The sequence below is a fragment of the Anopheles ziemanni genome, chromosome 2 (genome assembly GCF_943734765.1).
Source record: "Anopheles ziemanni chromosome 2, idAnoZiCoDA_A2_x.2, whole genome shotgun sequence".
Classification (NCBI taxonomy): domain Eukaryota; kingdom Metazoa; phylum Arthropoda; class Insecta; order Diptera; family Culicidae; genus Anopheles; species Anopheles ziemanni.
In genome coordinates, this window is record NC_080705.1 from 61,398,478 (window position 1) to 61,419,326 (window position 20,849).

General features: G+C 45.3%; 1 protein-coding gene across 1 annotated transcript; it reads right to left on the bottom strand.

Moving 5' to 3' along the window:
• Positions 1–2,080: 2,080 nt before the first annotated feature.
• On the bottom strand, positions 2,081–3,774 carry LOC131282159 (apyrase-like). The gene is made up of 2 exons (XM_058311564.1): positions 3,430–3,774; positions 2,081–3,364 (listed from the first exon to the last, which is right to left on the bottom strand). The coding sequence occupies exons 1-2, from the start codon at positions 3,772–3,774 to the stop codon at positions 2,081–2,083; spliced, it is 1,629 nt and encodes a 542-aa protein (XP_058167547.1).
• Positions 3,775–20,849: the final 17,075 nt, after the last annotated feature.

Here is a 20,849-nt window from a genome sequence, read left to right on the forward strand (position 1 = left end):
GCAGCGTAAAATAACCTACCAACCTGGACTACAAATCGGTTGAAATACCAATATGAACGCATATAGTACACACCATCGGGTACTCAGTATCACTGAGTCCTCCTCGTAGGCGATTGGGCAACCAGAATCAGCCGATGATTGACGGTTAAAAGGCCAGATCCATGTGACATTCCTTCACAAACATTGGCCATCCGATGGATGATAAAGCCTGAATGATTATGGGCAATACATATCCTCCGATACAGAAGGCGTCAATAGAAGGTGAGTTCTGCTGACCCCAAAGGGTAAACTTTTTATCATCGGAGAAAGATAACGTCTAGGCACTAATAACCCTAACCACATCTCATCTTTTCTTTACTTTTTTATCTTCCTTCGTTATTAGACGATAGCCTGGACCAAATTCAATGTCGTATCTTAGAGAGCAGGGAATATATGGGTAGGGTCAAATAAAACTTTGTGACGTGCCGTACTGTGGTACCTAACACAATCTACTGTGCTGTGAATTTGAGGTAGCACACTCAGTCTGGAATAACATTTTAGATTTTACTCGAAAGTGATAGGAACCACTGAATGATGCTCGACTTCTCGCTTGGCGATTTCGAGCAGTTGTCCTAAACACGTCCTCGGCATCCTCAGCAAAAATGCAGAGTATTTGTTCCGCGCGGAGGATGTTTTTAGGACAACTGCTCGACATGCCTAGGTCATCGTTTATCAGCATAAGCCACATAACCGTCCCCCTCCGTTCACCTACATTTTCCCTTCTTTTTCAACCCACTTCATATCACCCCCAAGTGATCACGGTGGTACTTTGTACCGTAAAATATGCGCAATAAATAGCACGTACAATATTCCAGCGGGTATCGAATACGAAAAATCTTATTCAAAAACATTGCCGGAGGTGGTTTAGTCATAATGCCCACGGAGTCTGCCGGTTGCCCACAGTTCAACTGTACACTGTAGCGGGCGGATACTACTGAACAAATTGGGTGATACGGCGTGAAATAAATTGTAACCGAAACTTACCGGTCTCCATCGGGTGGAGACTGTTATGATGGCGACCAATGATCTCAGAAGAAGAAACGTGTGGGAAAAGATCATCGCGCGATTCCAATACAACCTCAACAGAACGGTGTATGAATTATCGTATAAAAGTTTGATAAATTTGTCTTGGTCTCTCGTGCTAGTGTTGTTCTGTTTAAAGTCATAATATTTCAACTAAAATGGTTGCTGTTGATTGGTTTAAGAACAACCAAAATTGGTTTCCAATAAATATAAACTAACAAAGTACTCAACTCAAATTAATGAAACAACTTGCATTAACAATTGAACCATGACGGGATTTTAGAGTCAGATTTAACGTTGCATTCACTGAACAGTACAGTTCACAACACTAGGCTCATAGCACAAGACAATTCACTGAATTGTCGGGGATTCAATAGAAGGGAAAATCAGTTAACAGTTTGATCGGTCAATCTAAGAAAGTAAGAAGTGAAAGTTATGCTCTAACTAGCCCGTGTATATCATTGAAAATGAAATAATAATAAGATCGCCCGGCATAGAACCATAGATACATTTTTTCAGATATAAGAATAATGTTGACTCTATAGAGTAAGAGTCGATTGATACGCCTGAATTATCTTTCATTGGGAACGAAGAACGCATTCAAAGTAGAATCTTTTTCCACTAAATGCTGCGGAAATTTTGTTTCTAATTATCAGAGTATGGAGAATTATATAGCTTACATTGCCTTCCGGATGTAAGCAACTTTGTCAGGAAACATCATAAACCGTACTCCAATTTTTTTAATACTTGGTTATAGTAAGTCATGCCCAAAGATAATCGGAGGAGTTGAACCGGTAAAACATCAGGTATTATTAGGTAGGATTATTAGAGGTGAGGTGGCGAAAAAAGATCACAGGGGAAGAAATTAATTAAATGTTTGATGGAGATGGGAATGCATAACTATCAGTCCCTTTTTTATGAAACAGTTTTATTTTCATTAATTCTAGTTACTATTGTTTTGTTTCACTGTTCAACACAACATTGCACAAATCGTCTTACTTGATACATTTGGAGTAGATTAGAACACGAAGCGAATGCGTCCTCCTTCTGCTCCGCTTACCGGCGAAAGTTGGCCGAGGTGCTGGTCGAGTGCATCCAGATCGACCGGCCCCTCTTCGAGTTCTCGTCCTTCGCGCAGGAACGTTTCATAACCGTCGCCTCCCTCGGCCAGGAAGCTCGCCACCACCACCCGGTACTCGCGGAAGGGATTGATCGGCTCGTACACCTCTCCGGTGCACTGCTGGCAAAGGACCTCGAGCGAAACCAGACGCCGACCGGGCGGGTTGGTGATGCGGTACGTGGCTCGCAGCCCGGACACTTGCAGCAGGTTGAACGCTTCCACCGTGCCGTTGACCACACGCGCCCCTCTCACACTCTGCTCCAACACCGACATGAGGTAGTCACCGCGGAGCAGCATCGAGAAGAGCTGATTCTCGAACGGAAGCACCTCGAACAGCTGCTTGAAGGTAACGGTTCCGGCCTGGAGGTCGGCCCGAATTCCACCACGGTTTTGCAGCGCGATGCCATTGTACACGGGGAAGAAGGCACGCACCATCGAGTCGGTGATGAGCGACCCCAAGGCACACTCGCCCGTCACGCAGTCGTTCCGCGACAGGTTCGTCTCGAGCACGGCCACCGTTCGGTTACCGAGCGTCTCCACGTCATCCCGGAACGGTTCGAGGGCCGTAAGGACGGCCGGATCCTCGGCGAAGTCGGTGGAAAGGAAGACCGGGTTGCCCTCGAAGCGCTGCACTTCACCCTCCTCGTCGAAGAAGAGCGTCAGGTTGCCAACGAGTCGACCGTAGGAGCCCGCCTGCACCACCAAAACTCGTCGTCCGTCGGGCTGGAACACCGACGTCGGATAGTCTCCTTCGACCTCGAGTGGGAACTGCTCGGCATCGCCGCTGAACAGCACCGTGTTGGACTGCGCCCCAATGACCAGATCCACGTGCGGGCCACCCTCTCGCGCCAGCGTCTGCTCGGCGTTGAAGCCGCTGTAGGACAGCACGATGATGATCTCGACGCCCTCCTCATCGAGTCGGGCCGCCTCTTCACGCACCGCCTCCACAGGGTCGGTGAAGACCAGGTTGCCCGCGTCACCGATCGAGTTCACATCCTGCCGGATCACCCCCAGGATACCGATGGAGCGGCCTTCCCGCTCCAGCACCAGACTTCTCTGGAAGTTGGTGAACGACGGCTCGGCGGAGTTGTCCACGTTGGTCAGCACGACCGGAGTGTCCGAGGCGGCCATGAACGGATTCAGTCCCTCGAGACCGTGGAAGAAATCGAATCGACCGAGGGCCTAAGGGAAGATATTGCCCGATTAGTCTAATGATCCCGCCGCGGAGACAGCAGTCCAGCACTCACCATCGCATCAGCGGGAAACACGTTGTACATGGCGGCAATGACCTCCCAGCGGTGGACCGTGTACCAGAGCGTACCCTTGAAGCTGCCACCCGAGTTCACGTACAGCGACGCACCGGCGCTCTCCTGCAACTGGCGGACGGCGGCCACCTGCCGGGCGTACCCTCCCTGGCAGCCCTCGCCCTGCAGGCAAACGAATCCCTCCAGGTTCACCGGGTTGAAGCGGGCGTACAGGTCGTTAAAGTGAAATATCGACAGCGGGAACAGCTCCGGGTCTTCCTCCTGGGCTGCAACCGACCCAACCGCCACCACCGCCACCAACAGCATCAACATCTTGCCTCGCACCATCATTTCTCCACTGCGCCGTACTAAACCGGTTGCTTTCAACTGCGACATCGGCTACCCCGAGTGGTCCCGTTTAAATAGTTTCCGCCCCCCCGTGAGGAGGTGGGTCAATGTTAACCCGGAGGTGCGATTTCGCAACCTCATGGAACTGATAAGACCCACCAGCTACCACGTGAGATTAGCCGATTATCCCTCACGGTACGCATTGGACGAATAGGGTCAATCGGTGAGGCAATAATACGATGGCCGATCGAATCGATAAGAGAGAGAGAGAGAGTTACTATATTTTATTACGGATCGGAAGTGACCAAAATTCTAGCGGGGGTCGAGCCTATCGTGCCGGTCGTCTTATCACACCTTGATAATCTCCGCCATAACATTGTAGAGCACGAACATGTCGTCACTAGACGAAACGTGCCCTACATGTGATTGCAGCATGCATACCGAACTGGAATGGCCTTTAGTTATTAAACCCCAACTTTTATGATAACGATTATCACTAAACAAACATCTCATGCATTCATGACTTATTTTTTCTGGAAGAAGAATTTGGAGGTCGGAGGAGAAGAAACTCGGCAGGTTTTACTGCGGGGTCCACCTTAACATTGCACCCAACAAATGATCAGTACTGGTTTATTGATTCTCCCAGCGTGAAACGAGCTATTTACTATTGGCCAAAGTACTCGGGAAAATTATTTCTTGTCGTAAAAGGATGTAAATTAACGTGCCCGATCGTGTACACCAAGAAGAAGGAAACTTTTATTACTCTTCGTTCTGTAAACTCGAACGTTTCGCTAGGACCCGCTGAAAGGAAGATTGAATTTAACAGAAGGATCATTTAAAATGTTTCCACCGTCGTCAATTTGTCTTTCCGGGGGTGTCTTGTTAGCTCATTAAGATGCTTTTTCATCGCGACAGCGAAGTTCCTGGGCGATGACCACCAACGAAGATGACCCCCGCCGAAGTTGTCGTCCCAAAATGGTGTCTCCTTGGGCAACGCCGTTAGCAAGCAACCTGTGTGCCGATCCGCGCTTTTCGGTATATTTAGTGTCGAACAAAATGAGAATGTGCGTCGATATTGAAGAATTATCCTTCAATACCTCCACGGGTCTTTCCACGGGAAAAGAAAACCGGCCAAGCGTAACCAGTTCCGTGAGATTCGATTGACTCTAGTCAATGCAGTGGTTTCGGAGTCGGTAACCATTGGGTGGTGGAGAAGAGCGAAAAGGTACAACGTGCTCACCCCGTTCCGAAAGCGACTCACCTTTGACCCCACCGTCACTTGGAACACCTTATGTTGCCCGACGCTGGTGAACCGACCGAGAGCGGGTTAGCCATAGCCACTCGAAGCTGCGATGGGCGCGATCTTAATGCTTAATAAGAGTAATCCGCGTTTCATGAGTCCTGTACTTCGTTTAACGATTATGAGAGGCAGTTAACTCCAATGCTGTCTATCCTCAGGTGAGACGAGCTATAGTTCGAAGCACTTTGGGCAGAAGTGTTGAAACTGAAACTGTACTAAATTGAACTTTAAATGTAAGACAAAAATGGGAGGGAATGGGACATTCAAATCAGTATTTGAGTCTATTTTGGTGGACCATACAGAGCATAAACAGTGTGCTTCTCTTTTAAATGATGTGTTTAAGTAGGAAAAGTAGTAAAATGATTATTAGCTAGGAATTGTCCTATAAGTACAGTTTCTTAACTTCAAAGATTGCAAGTGCAATATATTTTTGAGGTGTAAATTTTTGTTAGAACATTGAATTGAAGAATAAAAAGCACGTTTTAGGAAGTTAATGGAAACATAGATATACAACTTATTAAAAATGGTTGAACCGGAAATCGGATTTTTTGGTTATGTAGACAATTCACGATGACCGGGTCCAATTCGTGATATTTGTTCAAAGTTGTTTGTTGGCACAATAGTTATTGTGAGCTGTTGTTTGTGATATTTATTGAGTTGTTGTTGCTTATAGCATTTATTTCTGACATGATTAATATAAAAACTCTTCCCAAAGGCAAAAGGCTATTTCATTTAATTTTACTTAACTACTCTAATAACTTTCAAAACTTTCAAAGGGGGTCCGCGACAGCCGAGCGGTAGCGACGGTTAGAAAATCGGCCCATGAGCGCCGGGGCTCACCACCTCGACGGCGTGGGTTCGAATCCCAACCGAGACCGAACCCTCCCCTGTACGAGAGGACTGACTATCCACGTACAACAGTGAAACAAGTCTCGTAAGCCCTTAACGGGGCAGGCATGACCAAGTGGTCGTTACGCCAAGAAGAAGAAGAAGAAGAAGAACTTTCAAAACGTTAACATGACGAAAATAATACACATAAATCAAACTTGCAAGCATACTGTCCAAATCAGTTGTAGAAATATTAATTTAAATTGAACTATAACAATAAATTTAATTTTTTCAACTTATACCCCATTTAAAACTGAACTAGACAACAATGATCGAACATATTTCTTCTAGAAAAGTACTTTGAGGAAACACATTGAACATGATCAGCAGATGACGAACACACAAAGCGCCTACGATCGCGAAATCCAAAGGAAAGATAAAAATGTTGCTAAGCAAAGCTTAATGTTGAACGACCCGAGGCCATCGAGTTGGTGGCGATGCTTCACGCGGCGACCCGAGGAGCTTCCCTTGCGTAACGCTTAAAGATGATGATAGCAAGGGGGTCCTCGTCCGCTCCGGGGTTCCATCGTCCCTTCGTTTCATGTTTAAGTTATCTCTTCTAGCAGAAGAGTGCTACTGTTTGGTTAGGGTCTCAAATCGATAGCGTAGTGCGTTTTCAAGCACAAACAACCAGATGGCTAGCCAATTTGCATTCCAAATGGTCAGCATACAGCACTTGCAAGAAAGTAAGCCGGGTTATTTGCAAACTAGCCGGAGGCGATACGTTTGGTAAAGCTGCGGATAGACGGATGCAATATTTCACAGCAATGAAATAAAATTTGACATTATTGATTCGTTGAATTTAATTTACTTCCGCAGGAAAGTTACTTATTACCTGGAAAGTTTTGAACATTTCAATTGATCTAAATTTCGTTTCGTCAAATTTCGTCTCACTATTATGAAGCAATTTACCTTTTTGGTACGTATTGACCTTATGTTATGGGCCGTATTACTTCTTTGGTATGGTGCATTCAACCACAGCAAAGATACATTTGTATCCTGAACTAGATACAGATCGATCTAAAATTAAACGTTTTAGGAATTGAAAAATTCATGATATCCTACCACGTTACTAGTTTGAACCTTAATGAACTAAATGAGTTAGAATGATCAAATCTACACTCACTACCAAAGTTTTTTGAAAACTCAATAGTTTTCGTTAAAGATTGCATATTAACCCAGGAACCCTTACCCCTAGCATGTTGATTGGAGTTGTGTAATGCAGGTTCAGATTCATGAATTTGCGTTCAGAGATTCAAGAATCTTTTTTTATCGCATGATCCTAATGAAAGAATCATAGGGAATCCCTGTGAATGCATCGTAGGTTAAAGACTCATATTAATGAATCTCGCCAAAAGATTCATACGGCACAACACTAATGTTGATACATCGTCATACATTTACATTTACATTTATACAAGAATGGGTTCGTGTTTCACTCTGGGGAGAAAACATTTTTTAACTTATAAATAAAGATGGTAAAATACTACTATTATTGGTAACAATAATGGAGATATTACTCCTATAAATCAGCCAACGTAATCTTAGACAAATTCATGCTGGCCTTGAAAGTCACAGCCACTAGGGTGTGCCAAACAGACACGTTCTCTTGACCATCGACCAATGAACCTATGTCTTCGGATAGCAATACACGGCAAAACAAAAAGCGGGAGATTCCCACCAACGCCCAAAAGGTCACGGCAGGTCCCCAAAGCGAGTGGAGCGCTGATGACAAATTTCCGCCAACCATCTTCCTGGTGTCATGTTTCCCGCCGATGCCGCTGAAATCGATAAATCACACAAGGCCGAAGCGTGAGACCGCCGGTTTACCTTTTCAACACGGATCCTCTCCGGGCACGAAGAAGTATCGGGGCACTGGTCGGTAGAACGGTGAAGTACCTGGGGCTTCTTGTGCGCCTTTGGACCCCCGGAGCTACCCCTTTGGCGAACCGAGAACTGGCGACGAGGGGCAGATCTAATGAACTAAATGCAATGGAAAACGTATCAAAGCAGCACTTCGGATGTTTTCAAAAGGCTAGAACTCATTCTCGTGTCCCGGTAGATCGTGCACGGATTCTGGCAAGAAAAACAGATCCCCGCTAATACGCTGTCCAATGGATTCGTCGCCAGAGCGTCGTCGACACGACGGATTCCGGTTAGGCGATGGAACGGTCACGGTCTGACATTTGTCGTGAAAGAAATAATCCATCTAGCACCTCGAAATACTCTCCCTTCCCAACCTCCACCATCCACTGATCGATTTTGTAGTGGAAAATTACGAGAAACCCTTTGCCAAGGACGTTCATTGCCTACTCAGATCGAAGTTTTCCCTGCGCCAAACGTTCACCAATTGGTCTTAAGAGCCGAAAGTTCTCATTTTTGCGCGAATAATCGCTGAAGAAAATATCATTCTATTTGCTTGGGGTCAACCGAGGCCTGGGTCTTACCGAGACGCATTCGATTGAACTTTTCCGCTTGGCATCTTCAATTATGGCCAACGACAACGAGCAGTGCCCCCTCCCCCATTCACTTCCCAGATGGTTTACAGTAATGCAATGTGTGTTACTCGTTTCGTTACGGCAATGCAGCAGCGTTAAATATCACCGAGAGGTTGTGGGTGAAGGTAGACTTCCTGCCCGCACGTTCCTCACCAGTCTGCTACCGGCCGGCTTGAGCGGCTTGTGCGGCGTAGGTGCAGCTGCACCGATTGACACCGTGAGTGATGAGTGAGGCAGACTTTTCGAATCTCTTGCACATCTTTTTTATTGCTATTATTTGCCCGACGGCTTGCAGATCCCCCGCCGATAATCAGGTGACAAACGACAAACCGAACGTACGCAGTTCCAATCACGCAGCGGAGTAATCGAGCGGAGCTTATGACAACATAATCTGCGACAAACACCGGGAGAATCCCGGCCATTGGTGGCATGTGGAGTGGTCGACCCCCAAAGAGCAGCGGGAGAAAACAAACGCAACAACAAACCGGCACAGCTAAACAGCCGCACGCGGAGCAAAGATCACCCGGAGTACTCGATCGTGATGACTCGCTGGAAATTGGAGATGCCACTAGTACTGCTAGCCTTCTTGCTGCAACTGTGACGCCTAACGCCGCACTTTGGAGGACACACACTTGGGGCACTTGGGGGGCTTTTTTTGCTGTTGCCTTGTGGGTAAATTACGCCGGGTGACATTTCGGTACAATTGAGGTCGACCCCTCGCTGCGGTAGAGCAGCACGCAACCCCGGGTCCCCGGGTGGTGTTCGGAAGCTCTGGAACCAGCTGGCCTAGGTTCGAGGGTAGCGATGAGCGAATTGCGAGCCGCAAGCTCACCGCAGTTTGGGGAAGCGTCGCATTTCCGGAGTGCCTTAAAAAACCTCCCGCGAGGTCGCAACAGGTGGCAGAGGTATAGGTCTTTTTTTGGGGATCGCATGAGGAGAGGCGTACCACGCTACTTGTGAGAAGATGTCAAGGCAAAGCTCAGTTTCGTACATGGCGTGAACCGCGCGCCGTGGTATCGATTGCGATCCCAATTCGTGACCGCATGTGTTCCAGTGGAGGAACTTCCTTGTTCGAAAATTACAAACCAATAGCACCTTACAGTTTGCGGAACATCAAACGTCCATTACGGAACGCTCGTGTTGGGGCCACCGCGGACTGTTTGGATAATCCCTTCAGGCACACACTTCTCACAGGTCCAGCAGGGTGACCTTGCCATTTTCAAACATCAAACCCTATTCGGTGTTGGTAGAATTTGCTCGTCCGATCGATCGTCCGATCGATACCGCTCCAGCACCAAGCCAAGTTGTCCCCCCGGAGCCTTCGCGGCACGGGTTTGTTCATGTAAAATTCATAAACCGGACACCGGACCTCCGTTCGAGCCGGAGCCGGCAGACAATGTTGCTGCATACCGCACGGTCGGATTTGGCTACGGGTGGCGTGTTCCGCCAGTGCACTGGCAGCCCTCCCTCGATGCTGACGATGAAGAATTTGACGACCCTTGAGTGGCTTGTGTGAGCGTTGGGTGAACAAATGAAGATACAAAGTGTTACCTCCGCCACGCTGGGATCTTATCTACCCCTTGCCTGACAATCGCCAGTGGGGGAAGAGGGTGGCCGACGGTGTAACACACCACCGATGCGACATCTCTTGGGCCGCTGTTTATGGGCCCGAACGGTTTGAAGTGGATTTTTATCGTGCCGTAATGTCGTTGTTTTCGATCCCTTCGGCGTTTGTATTCGATTTTCCCTCGCCCGTTTAGCCCCATACCGTTTTATCGCCGTCCGTTCTTTATGAGTGCCATTTCTAGGTTGCATACATCACCGCATGGGGTCGCGAGGAGCCAATGGAGGATGTACATCTGATGACCGAGGCAGCATGCGAGTCAATCGCACCCCGTTTGAAAGGGTGCACTTAGCCGGACGCTTTATGTGCTTAAACGAGGATAATGAGCATAAATTCGATGGCATCGGCTATCGGGACCAGGTATTGCACGCTATTGGCAGCGACGCAGCGGGCAGTATTCAATCGCAACAGATTAGCGATCGCTTCATTCCCAACAGGTATAAGTCATGACAGAAATGTCGAATTTATGTTGGATGTTACCTGCCCAGTTTAAGTTTAAGGCATGGTTATGTTCAATTTCCGTTTCCATAAATGCAAATGTACATCTGGTGGATATAATTGAATTGTTGAAACTTAAAAAAATATTTACTAGGTTCGCAACATTCATGGATTCAATTTTAACGTTGTTTTTAGAAATTTATTAAATTTCATTCTCCATTTTTCACCGTATGATCAATATGTATTTGTTTTAAGTTTAAGTTTAATATTATGAGGTTTGGAAAATTCATTTATTCAATTTTGTTTTTCAAAAATCATTAAATTTATTTTTCGTTTTCACATCTGTCGGTTTTTTTTCAAAAAGCTTAACTCGATCCAGTATGTTTCAAAAATCTTTTAATCCACAGAATATCTTTACACGCAGACCAGATAAGGGTAAAGAAATTTTGGGAATCACTTAAAAATATTTGGCTATATTTTTAATTAAAATACAAAAAATAAAACTAATACAAAAAGACGAAGCTCATATTTTACTTTTGACAGGTAGAAATGCAAATTTATGTTTAGGTTGTATTAGGTATAGAAAAAAAAACTTTAACAAACAAAAAAAAAATCATAACAAAAATGATAAGATTAAAAGTAATATTAATTGAAAATTTGAAACGTTTTAAAAAATCATTAAAAAATCATCAAATACATTATAATATCACAAAAGAATCGGGTTAAATTTAGTTTTAACGAATTGCACTGTTATCGTTTACAAGAAAATACTATGAGATTTTATGTTAGACACGACATTTACGCTGGTTCTTTTTTATTCGATTTGCTTTTCTCATCCGTTTCTTGATCTTTTCCCCCAATGCAGTCGTCCACCCTTCGTTCGCCAGAGAAGGTAAGCTTCTTTTTTGCACCACGACGAGTCCTCCGCGTATCTCCGCGTAGATTGCAGATGGAACGGCACCGGCGCATAACGGCGCGGATTTATGGGTACGTGTGGAAAAGAAGAAGCGCTCGGGCAAACTGCTCCGGAGCCGATACATTGCGGTGAATCATTTTTCAACGGCGACGAGGGCGGCGGGTGGTGTTCTCCTCGAGGTCTTAGGCTTGCGATGGCTGGCGAGCGGGGCAACGGGCAACGAAAGGATTGGCGTGCGCGTATGGCACATTTTGCCGGCGGGTGCTAAATGTCAACTTCATTAAATACCACGCGCCTCCATTCACCGGAACGGCGCGAAGGAATGCACGTAACGCTTGATTTGATTGTTTCATTCAGCTCAACCGATGCCAAAGTCGGCGATGATGAGCGCAAACCGGAGTGAACCGGAGAAGGAAATGGGGGAAGGTTTGATCGGGGAAGAGTGATCTGTTGGCACGGAATTGGATCTGATAGAGCTGATGGATGGAGAGCCCCTATGCACCCGATGCACTTTGGGAAGGCGCATCCGTGCGCTCTTCATAATTTTTCTCCGTATGGTAATTGAGTTCCACGGTCAGTGGCGAGGGTGTTGTTAATAAAATACATATGATGGAATTTTCAGATTACATCGAATGGATCATAAAAGTCTGAGTGAACGCATTGAAAGATCTCATTATAAACACCCTTGTTTTCTTATACGAATTAACACCTTCACATTATGTTCTTCTATCAGTGACTTTGGAATCATTGTGACTTATGCAATATATGTTTGATTTGATTAATTCTTATTTTTCATAAATAACTAATGCTCCCCCGTAATGTTTGTTAGATTTATCGCCACCCTACCGAAGGTCCACTCGGTTAGAAATGTGCCACCGAGTGGACGATGCGCTGACGCTTAAGGTAAAGGTACGCTCCGGCGGGTGACTGGTGGGGAAAGGTCAAGGTTGCCTGCATCCGGTGCGAAAGCGTTGTCCTAGCACCGGGTCCTCACAACGTCCGAGGGCTACCGCGAATGCCACGAATTAGTGAAGGGCCAGGATGGGACCACCAACACGAACGTAATTAGCAAACGAGCGGTGGCTTAAGGTGTGCTCAAGTTCACGCCATCACCACCGATCGGACGGTCCGGCAGCGCCACAACGCCCGGTGACTTCCTTGGAATGTCCGTTCCGGTCCCATGCGGTCGTTGTCGGTCGGAAGGGGAATAAATTAGCCATGTGCAGGACGAGCGGGCCGGTTGGGGTGGATCATCATCTACTAATTCAAATCACCCTGCTCATGCTCACTTCCAACACGGTGGTAAGGAGGCGCTCGTCATGATGGATACGCATCGGTTCGGAGTATGCTACTGGTCGTGACTGAAAACTGACAAATCCTTCGAGAACTGAGCCGACCGTTGAGTCCGTCAGCAATTGAGAAATCGGAAAATAATCCCATCGATCTTAATGAATAGAGTAAATTACGAACTAGACGTCAGGTAACCGTCTTTGTCGCAAATTTAGCAAGCAAGACACATTATTAGACTGTTCTTCTGTTGATTTTCTCTTACGAAATTTAGCAATAACAGGAGGAAACAATTATTTTTATCACTTGTTGAATCGTGAATCGTAATACATAACATTTAAACATAATTTTTACTAGTTTCTATCGAAATTTCCCTTAATTGGGAAAAAAAATTAAATATGGATAAAGCGAACAGTTATCTTATCAATGAAATAGTGAAAGAGAAACTTTTACCACTAAAAATATTTTTCACACTTTGATGCGAACTTTTTTTACTCATACAACATATTACATAACGGACGATTTCTTTGCTACAGGGTAAATTAGAAAAAAAAAGTTCTCATATTTGGATTAGAACATAAAGAATATAAAGGAATATTCATTTAATTTCATAAATGAATAAGAACTGGTTTTTTATAAAAAGGGTAAACCTAAAGGTAATTCGTTATCCTTTAACTTAAAAAACAAGTAGTTATCCTCATTAGCGATACGAAAAAAATATTGTTTGTTTTAGACTTGTATACATCACCTGCACCTATAAAAATTAAAACAAATCGGGTTCAGTTTTATAATTTGTTAATGAAGTTCAAAAACACTCTATCGGGGTTTATCGTTTAACACAAAGGTTTGAAAATGCCCTTATCAGGTATAACAGTTTTTCAGAAGTTTAACGGTACACTCAACTTGTTAAACTTGTAAACTAATTTTTCAAGCTGATTGAAATCCTTTACACTTTTTCCGGTGCGACATTAAATGGTGGTGGCCAACTCATCGCTCGTTTGATTCGCGTATTATTGTATTTGGTAATTCTCGGGGTTTTTTTTCTGATACCTTACAAAATATCCTTACCAAAAAAATTTCTGAATATTTAACGTAAATATGAGAAACAATTTGTTGAAATTTACCCCTTGTAGTATAAAATGAGGATCATATTGCCTCTTTAGAACCACAGATACATTCCGCATTATAAATAAATTCTTCCACGCTTGTGTCAGCCCACTGACATTCAATTCAGCAAACAGATCAACACCATGGTGCCAAGCGCAGGACGTGTGGTGCATTTCAGTTCAGAGTTTGACAACCCGCTCATGCTCATGTAATGAACCCGTAATCCCGTGTGAGAACATTTATCATGCACCACGCGTTACGATGGCCACTGCACGCCCTGCTCAAATTCGCTCAATAAATAAGATGAATTATGATTGATCTTCCTTCGTCCAGCGTTTTTTTTTTTCTCTCACAAAACCACCGCGCGCGCGGAGTGCAATCGTGGAGAAAAGAATTCAGCGAACGAACAACAAAGTGCCGCGTCCGCCGGCAACGGGGAAATCGGGTGAATTATGCAAAAATGAAAGTAACATTCCGATGCGATCTTTTCTGGACGGGCGGTGGCAAAACGGGTCGAAGAAGGTTCATGTGAATTCCACGCTTCACGGAATGAAAGGAATAGAAACGAGATGAAAGAAAAGCATAAACCGAAGCAAAGCTGGGAAGGGGAAAAACGAAAACACATCCCATAGAGACGGGGGAAATGCCAAAATAGAAAAAACTAGTAGGGAAACTATCACCATGCTTGAGAAATTATGCAATATGTTTGGGTAAAATCATTTTCAGAATGCAAAAGTGATGTGTCAGAAAATATGTTCGAGGAAACACTCTTCTCATCGTCTTCTCTCGATCATTTCCCATGCTCTGTCACAATTCGCTTGCCAAAAGCAGAAGACAACGAAACAAATCATTCGGGAATTAATCGATCACAAAGAATCAATTCGCTACGTGTTCGACGAACATTCAATTACCCTCCAGTCCGGCCAGTGCATGGCTAGACCGTTTTGGGGAGGGGATTAGTCGGCGAATTTTTCCCATCGACCCTCGGCCAACACATTTCACTTTGTATGGCGCAGCCACAATTCGACAATCGGTGGAGGATTAAAAAGAGTCGATCGAAGCAACGGGCGCAATTGAAACACAACATTTCGCTACTGAAGATGGTTGCGATGGATTTTCCCGCTGTCGTAGTTTTCTTCTTTGATTGCATTCTGATTGCCCATCCCCCGGCGGGTCGATCACGATCGTCGTGTCCCCATCGATCGGAGGCTGCGCGCCGATTATGGACGCCGCTCGGAATGTCACTCAGCGATCTTGACAAAAGTGCCCGCTGTTGTTCTTCGTGCAACTTTTCTGTTTACCCCCCTCCTTCCCTCTCTCTCGCTCTCTTTCGCTAGTTTTTCGTGTCGAGATCAACTTTGAGGTCCAGCGTGGCGTATAATGTTGGCAAAAGTTCGCATGCACCGTTTCGAGGCCGTGCCACCCCGTGGCTGCTGGCGTCACCGTTGTTGTTGTAGTCGCGGTCGTCGTCGTCGTTTGCGATGGTTTATTTTCTGGCCATCGAGTAGGAGTGCCCTAGGTCTAGGTGCCAAGCACACTTGTCTCGAATCGGTTGCACTCGATCGAGCTATAATTCGGTCGTGCTCATCCGATCGGAGGGGAAAACCCATGCGTTCCCCTCATTGCCACCGAAAAACCCGCGCCCAAGATGGCCTTTGGGATGGGGACACCGTGAAGACGCCCCGTCCCAAAGTGCTGCTGGCTGTCCTTGGTCGATGGTTATGGCTCATTCGGCTAGGACGTCTTCACCTCCCGCGTGACAAAGACGTCGATGCGGATCCTCCCGAGCATCGGCGCGGCATATGACCACACACACACACACACACTCACCTTGAATTAATTGTAGGGTCCACCGAAAAAGATCGGACCTCTTCGGTTCGGGAAGGAGGTTTCGGATGAGGCTAAGCTCCCCACCGGGCACCTGGCTTCCCTTTGGCGGGTGGGACGACCTTTCCCACCCGCCGTGAGCGGACCACCCCAAGCATGATCGATTAATCGTACCTTCGCCGATGACAACCGAGCTGAATTACAACGGACCCGGGCACGCCATCGAAAATACGGATACGGACGAGGCTCGAGAATGTTCAATCGGTGAACGGGTTTGGACACATGTGCACTTACGTTATGCGAAGCGTTAGCGTGCCGTCGACTCGGCCAAGATCCGGTATAGTCGCCGCGTGTCAAATTTTGTACATGTCCCCGTGACTTTGTGTGTGTGCGTGTGTCCGTGTAATTTAGTACCATGGCGACTAAATTGCCGTGCCGTGAAGATGGGACGAGATGGAAAATGGATACGGTCGACCTTGCCGGGCAACCTGCTGGGTTGGGGTCCCCTTAATCGATGGCAGGATTACCTTCAGTAGGGTTCTGTTTCGATTTATTATTTCTTCACCCCTCGCGGGGGCTTTTGTTTCATTTGCTAAGTTGTTTAATTACGGAAAACTCCAACAAAAACCAGCACGCCACGCTGGGAGAGGTTAAATCTGTTGACTTTTATTGATTTGTTTGTTTGTTCTGCTAGTTATGATTCTAATACAATAGGTAACGTATCCCAACAAGATTCGTATTATCTTTAATCCATGGCTTCGTGTGTTGTAGATTAGAATTTAGAGGTAGGTCAATTTTCACAACATTAATTGGTGCTGAATTCAAACTTTTTAAATTCATTTTACAATCTCTTATGGCTATTTTGAAAAAAAAACTGCAATATAGTGTACATCGAAACATATTTGTATGATACATCTATTTTCTGATTTGTTTTTCTAAAAACATTTTTTCCAATCCGTCAATCATAACCAATTTAGTAAACTGGCTAATAGTTTTGGAACTATTCGGTAATTATTAACTACGCATTACATCTTTATATTTCTATAATTTTATTATGATTTAGATACAGTTTTGTTTAAAAGGTATATTCATTTTCGAGTACTTTTATGGTATACTTCATCAATCTTCTCAACATCAAATCTACAATAGAAGTAATGGATGTTATATATGTTTGGAATAGTTATTTTCAAACAGTGAAGCAACAGCGTGAATCGTATTGGTGATATGAAATTGCATAAAAATATTCAAAAGTCCTAAGACAATAGAAATATATGAGGACATCTCATCTCTATTGTTTTAATTTAATCATATTAAATTTCACTCCTTTCTGCATTGCTCAACACTCCCAACGAAGTTATTTGAAAAATGCTGTTAAACCCTGACACAACGTGTTAAACTGCCACCAATAAGTGCACTTAATTTGACTGTCGATTAAACGCCTCCTCAGCTGGCGCACTGCAGACAATTTTTCTTGTTGCGCATCCCTCACCTCCTCCACCCAGCCGGCACTCTCCCCACATGGAAGGCCGCTCAAACAGTAGAAATAAAATAGCTGCGAATGACTTAACGAGCGCCAACGGTGGCGCGCGAGATGCAAGAGACATTTAGCCTGGCTTAAGCAAACAGTACGGCGGGGTACCACGAAATGCGATCGAGAATGTAAAAACCAAACCGTCAGTTTTCCTTTGCTGCAATGTGAATGTTTGTGCCGAGTGAGGCAGAAAACGAAAAACATATGTCTAAGTGTGTTTCCAGTTGCAGTTGCGCTTGCGGTTATTTTTCTTCACCCAGCTCGTTGAATGTAACGCTCTTCTATCGGGGTGTTTTTATGTTTGCAAAGGTTTTATTAATGATTTGCAAGACTTTTGAACTTTCAAGTCCAAAGGCCGAGGGCACTGGCAGGCGGTGGTAGTTCATCCTAGGCAGAGGGGTGTGGGAAAGTGTTGTGTGTGTGTGTGTATGAATGTTCCATGCATTAGTGCAACAAATCCCTTCCTCATCTTCGTCTGTGGGTTGTTGGTGCATGGATTTAGATCCGCATTCGAGTCAATGCCGTCAAACCCAGACGCAACTGACGATGGATTTTATTTTATTCGCCAGCCTTGCGCGTGGGAGAAGTGCGACTGTACCGTATGGCTTCTTGCGCCGTCATAAAAATACCGTCAGAGCATAATTGTTAAGGTCGTCTGCCGAACGAGCTTCCCTTTCCCAACGTAAGCCATATTACAAACGCCCACCAACGCCCGGCAGCTCTCGATCCCTCGAGAACAGTCAAACCGAGTCTGATTGTCTGGAGTCTAAAGGGTTAAAGAAGGTGGGTGATCATTTTACGAACGCTTCTGCCACCAATTTCTGGCGATCAGACGCTCTTACGTTCGAGTTTCCGACCATTTTCTACAGACAATCAATCGTTCATCATTTTCCATCTTGTCTCAAGTTTGGAAGTTTCCATTTGCAAATTTTGTATGCATCCCCCTCGGGAAAAAAGAGGACGACGATTGCCAGCGGGGACCATTTTGGGCGCTTACCAGTTTATGGTGATTGCGGGAGTTGGCATCGTAAATGTAACTATCGCCAAAATTGAGGACAACGCCGAAAAGCTTTACCCAAGAGTTCGCAAATAATTGAGCCACCTCCAGTTTTACGATTATTGCTTCGGGGTGTATTTTTCCTCCCCCGAGGGTTGCTTTTGTTTTGCAAGTAATTTGAACACACTTTCCATTATATTTTTTTGTTACTTACAAAAGATAAAAAAATAGGAAGGCAGCCGAATTGCCCGATTCGCAGTGAACCACTTTCGACAAGAGTACAACGAAGTGGATTGAGTAATGGTGAAAAGAAAAATTGCAGTCTATCAGCAAGTTGAGCAAATTTAAAAAGTTGATTTCAGGATAAATTTCTTATCAAAATAAAACCGTAATGCGTAGTTTACACGAGGCGAAAAAGAATGAAAAACCACACGTAAATAGAAATTTAGCTATCACTTTTTTTCGTTTCGTATAGACGTTTTTATTCGTGAACCGATGCAAATGAAAGCGCATTCAATGTTATGTGTTGACCGAGAGGTTATGTGTTCACCGAAATATTATCAACACACATTTTACATCATCACAAACAACTATTTTTCATGCTCTCGCACTCTATATAAGGAAGGCAAATTTTTGCAAATTTATTTTTCAATCGCCGACCGAAAATCACATTTATGCACATTTTGACAGTTTAATGACTAACTTTACTGTTTGGAATAATTGCTTTCTGTGTCATGTGAACTAAACAGAAGGATACGTATATACATACGTTTATACGTGAACATTCTTCCGTTTGTCACTGTGTGACGCACTAAGAAGCCGCAGAAGGAGATTCTCAGGCTGATAAATTTCCTAGAAGGGACAGCAGGAGGAATGTTCCCCTCCTTTACACCCGCTGTCTACTCGCTAAAGCAGTTCCTTCCCTTGAGACGCCACAGCAAAGCACCAACGTCATACCACAAGTATGTGTTCAACTCCATTCCCATCGCATTCTAAACGCCCTCGCCTTCAAAATTGGAGGATGCTGTCCGTGGCTGCACACATTCCAGTACATTCCACCCACCACTGTCCAAAAAGCTGCGTGACAATGGCCACCGAAAAGACGCCCAAACCCTCGCACCCGCACGATGGGATGGGAAAAAGAAGTGGTTCACGTTGCTTTGTCTTTTGCCGCTGGAATTTTGCCACAAACATAAACCGAAACCACTTTTTCGGGGCTCCTACGCATTTCTGACGTGTTTGGAGAAGGGATGGAAAATTTTGTTAGCGTGCGGCGGTAGACAATCGAGCAGAAATAACACGGTTATAGCTACCTTGCGCTTTGATCTTTTCGGCTGGGTATTTTGCATTGTTTCTAAATTTAGATAGGCATGACAGGCTGTTTTAGTGTTCTTGAAATTTCATTCCATGTTTAAAACCTTTTTGATAACCGTTACAAATAATTTCCGATAATGGTTTAAAATTCTTGAAAACATGAAAGTTATATTCAACCCGTACTCTTTAGAGCTGTCGCCGCTTGTTTGTAAAGACACGTTGTCATCCCATTCTTCCCCGGCGGAGATTGAGTTGGGAGGAATTAAAAATGCATCTTATGCAAATGTTGATCTTTACGACGTGCGAATGCTCGCCGGTGTTCACGTGTGCCGCGCACCAGGCGCTTATGCCGGCTGATGTCTGCTGGCGTTCCATTGCCATCACTTTACCGCAGCGACACGCCGGCGATAGGGCCGGTATTTGAATTTTGTCGCGAATACAATTTTACTACTTTTATTAATAGCAAATTTCAAAGCCGGTCCCGGTCCGGCCGGCTCGGACATAAAACCCGTCCGCGCTGATGATGATAAATTTAATACGCGGCGCGATTATAACACACCACATCGCTGGCGATTGAACGGAGCGTTCGCAGAGTTACTGGTTCTCTGTTCATTTATTATTTCCAAATGGCCATTTTCTAGCCGGTTGCAGATCACTCTCACTTCAAACCCAGCGCGCAACCCGATCGGCCCAATCGCTAACCTGGACGGCCCGGTGTGCATCCTGAACGGTCGACTCCGGTGTCGACCGGCGAACGCATGTTTCGAAACATGTCGGTGCGTTGAATCGTCGACAGTTTGAAAACCGATTTGAAAAAGCGATGTGCGCCAAACGATGGTCCAGAGGTTCGTCGCTTGCGCGCGCGCGTCTATTCCGAAGTCTTTTGTCCGATGCTGGAATGTCTGCAATGCTTGGCCGGTGTTGTGACACCCCAGTTTTGCCCAACACTCCGGTCTCGATTGGGTGTGGTTTCGAGGGCCTCCCGACGGGACGCAAAGCAAAGGGCACCGCGTGTCATCTCCTTTCTAACAATCTATTTAGGATGGTATCATTTTTCTTCGTGGCACGTAATCCGAGCGGGTCGGAGTGCAGGCAGTTCGAAAATATGAAACCAAACTGACCGGCCAGACATCCTCTCGCAGTTGTTGCATTATCATCTAACCATTCGACGACCTATTGACACTCACCTACATAGATCGCACCGAAAACTGCACACACTCGTCCCGATCTCGTGAACAGTGACCATCTAAAGTGGCCGGCCGGGCTACGCACTCACACCAATCGCCCCCAGGGCAAGGATGCCGACGTGACTTGATTGGGACTAATGGCCACTCAATGTCTTCGCGGC

What these genes read in the sequence shown, in the direction of transcription:
- LOC131282159 (XM_058311564.1), bottom strand. Translation starts at nt 3,774, where the DNA reads ATGGTGCGAGGCAAGATGTTGATGCTGTTGGTGGCGGTGGTGGCGGTT. An exon ending in TGTTTCCCGCTGATGCGATG is followed by an intron (nt 3,365 to 3,429) that starts GTGAGTGCTGGA and finishes ATCTTCCCTTAG; the next exon opens with GCCCTCGGTCGATTCGATTT.